The sequence below is a fragment of the Temnothorax curvispinosus genome, unplaced genomic scaffold, assembly GCF_003070985.1.
Source record: "Temnothorax curvispinosus isolate PA1 unplaced genomic scaffold, ASM307098v1 QBEX01007909.1, whole genome shotgun sequence".
NCBI classification, from domain to species: Eukaryota; Metazoa; Arthropoda; class Insecta; order Hymenoptera; family Formicidae; genus Temnothorax; species Temnothorax curvispinosus.
Window position 1 is genome coordinate 1 of NW_020217689.1, and position 2,230 is coordinate 2,230.

The 2,230-nt window shown below is 41.5% G+C and overlaps 1 protein-coding gene across 1 annotated transcript; it reads left to right on the top strand.

The window, feature by feature from the left end:
• Positions 1-9: 9 nt before the first annotated feature.
• Positions 10-1,058, top strand: LOC112457583. Its single transcript, XM_025020732.1, has 2 exons — positions 10-189; positions 282-1,058. The coding sequence occupies exons 1-2, from the start codon at positions 92-94 to the stop codon at positions 1,039-1,041; spliced, it is 858 nt and encodes a 285-aa protein (XP_024876500.1). The 5' UTR covers positions 10-91; the 3' UTR covers positions 1,042-1,058.
• The last annotated feature ends 1,172 nt before the right edge of the window (positions 1,059-2,230 follow it).

Below are 2,230 nucleotides of genomic sequence, written 5' to 3' on the forward strand. Positions count from 1 at the left end.
GGACAAAAATTACAGGCATTTTTAGGAGCACTACGTGAAGAAATAACTCATACGACTCAGCGTAGATACGAAGACGAAAATGGTTTGACGGATGAGGAGTTCAGGGCAATTTTTCCTATTTCTAAGGAACACTTTATTGATCTTTTCTCTTACTGTGATCCTGTTCCAGTACCGGAAGGATATCATTATGTGAGCAAGAAAGATCTTTTATGTTTTCTTTGCAAGTTGCGACAAGGCCTTAGTGACGAATTCTTATGTGTGATATTTCATTATACTTCCAGACAAGCTGCAAGCCTTGCGATATGTACGGTTAGACAATCTCTGATGGGACGCTTTGTTGGTGAAAATATAGGTTTTAGAGCCATCACAAGAGACGATTACATAGAAAGACATGTAACAGCTTTCTCCAACCGTTTGTATAACGGAACACCACAAAATTCAAAAGTGATCGTCTATAATGACTGTACTTATTTAGACATTGAGAAGAGTTCGTGTTTTAAAGTATTGCGCCAATTATACTGCGTCCATAAAAGCAAACATTTGGTCAAACCTTCTATGTTTGTGGCTCCAGACGGTTATTTGTTAAATATTCAAGGACCCTACTTCTCAAATGCAGCAAATAATGATGCCAAGATTCTCTTGAATGAGTTTATTTCAGATTTTGAAGGAATGCGAGAGTGGTTTCAACCACAAGACATATTTATTCTTGATTGTGGGTACCGAGATGCTATCCCAACCCTGCAGAGACTTGGCATTGACCCGAGAATGCCACTTCTTCTCGGGTCTAATCAGAATCAATTTACAACTAAAGAGGCAAATGAGGCACGTATTGTGACGAAGACGAGATGGATAGTGGAAGCACGAAATGGCCATCTAAAAAATATATTTAAGTTCTTTGCAAATACCATACACACATCTCATATTCCGAATTTGAATGCTTTTCTCCGCATTGCCGGAGCTATTATAATTAAATATTACGGACCGATTACAATGCCGCACGCAAATATTGATTTAGCTGAAAAAATGTTATATCAAACTTGAGAAGCCAATGTCGTGGAAGCAAGAATAAAGGCGGAAAATCTCAGACGGAGACGAGCACGATGGGTCATGTTAACCGCAGCGCATATGCCATTGTTTCCACGGTTGACTATTGAATACTTGCGAGAATTAACCTACGGAACATATCAAGTCAATCTATCACCAGCATACATCCAGGATACTTCGTTGAGAACTGGACAAGAAGACGAAAAGGAGGAAGAAGAAGAGCGGGTTCTCGAACTTGACCAAAATACTAATGAACCAGGTTTTATGAGGATAAGGGTTTCTTCTCGATTCAGAAATGCTGCGCAACATCCATCGTGGATTGCATTCAACGAGGAATATGACTACAACAACTTCGACGTTGATAACAGAGAGGATCCTATTTTTGGTTATTACTGCACCTGTAAAGCCGGAGCTAGGATCCTAGGGACGTGCGCCCATGTAGCATCTATCCTCTGGTACATGGGATATGCCCGACATGAACTGAATGTGCGGTATCCCTCAATCAACGTTTTGCGAAGTGTGTTAGATGTAACTATGGACATTAACCAGATCGAGATAATTGAACCTTTCCTTGCAAACGAATAAGAATACTTCGACCAAACAAAGAAAAAGTATTAGAGGTATTAGCCAGACACACACACACACACACACACAGCAGAGAGGGTTTGGAGTCATTTAAATACTGCAAAAATGACGAGCTGCGGAGTTCTTATCTCTGCTGTGACACACACACACACACACACACACACACACACAAATACACACACACAAACACACACACAAATACACACACAGATACACACACACACACACACAAGGGATCAAACACCCGTCACGTCCACGCCGTTGATCCTGGATAGCGCTAAAAACAGGTAGCGCAAGCCAAGAGCCATATACTCGATCTGGCCGTATGAGTAACTGGGCCATATTAGCTGCACGAATGTTGCGTAGCTATTGCTTATCCTGACAGTCTTCACACATCCTGTGAACAAGTCCCGTCTCAATGCGGAACAAGTTCCGTCTCAATGAGTGCCGTCGATGCGTGCGTAGATAACCCATGTAAGCTAGATCTGTTGGCCATATTCCCAACTTTTGACCTCTTGTATCTTGAAAACTGGCCATTTTCGAACTTCGCGCCCATATGAACTTTTTATCAGCATCACATAAACTACCGATTCCCACAGTT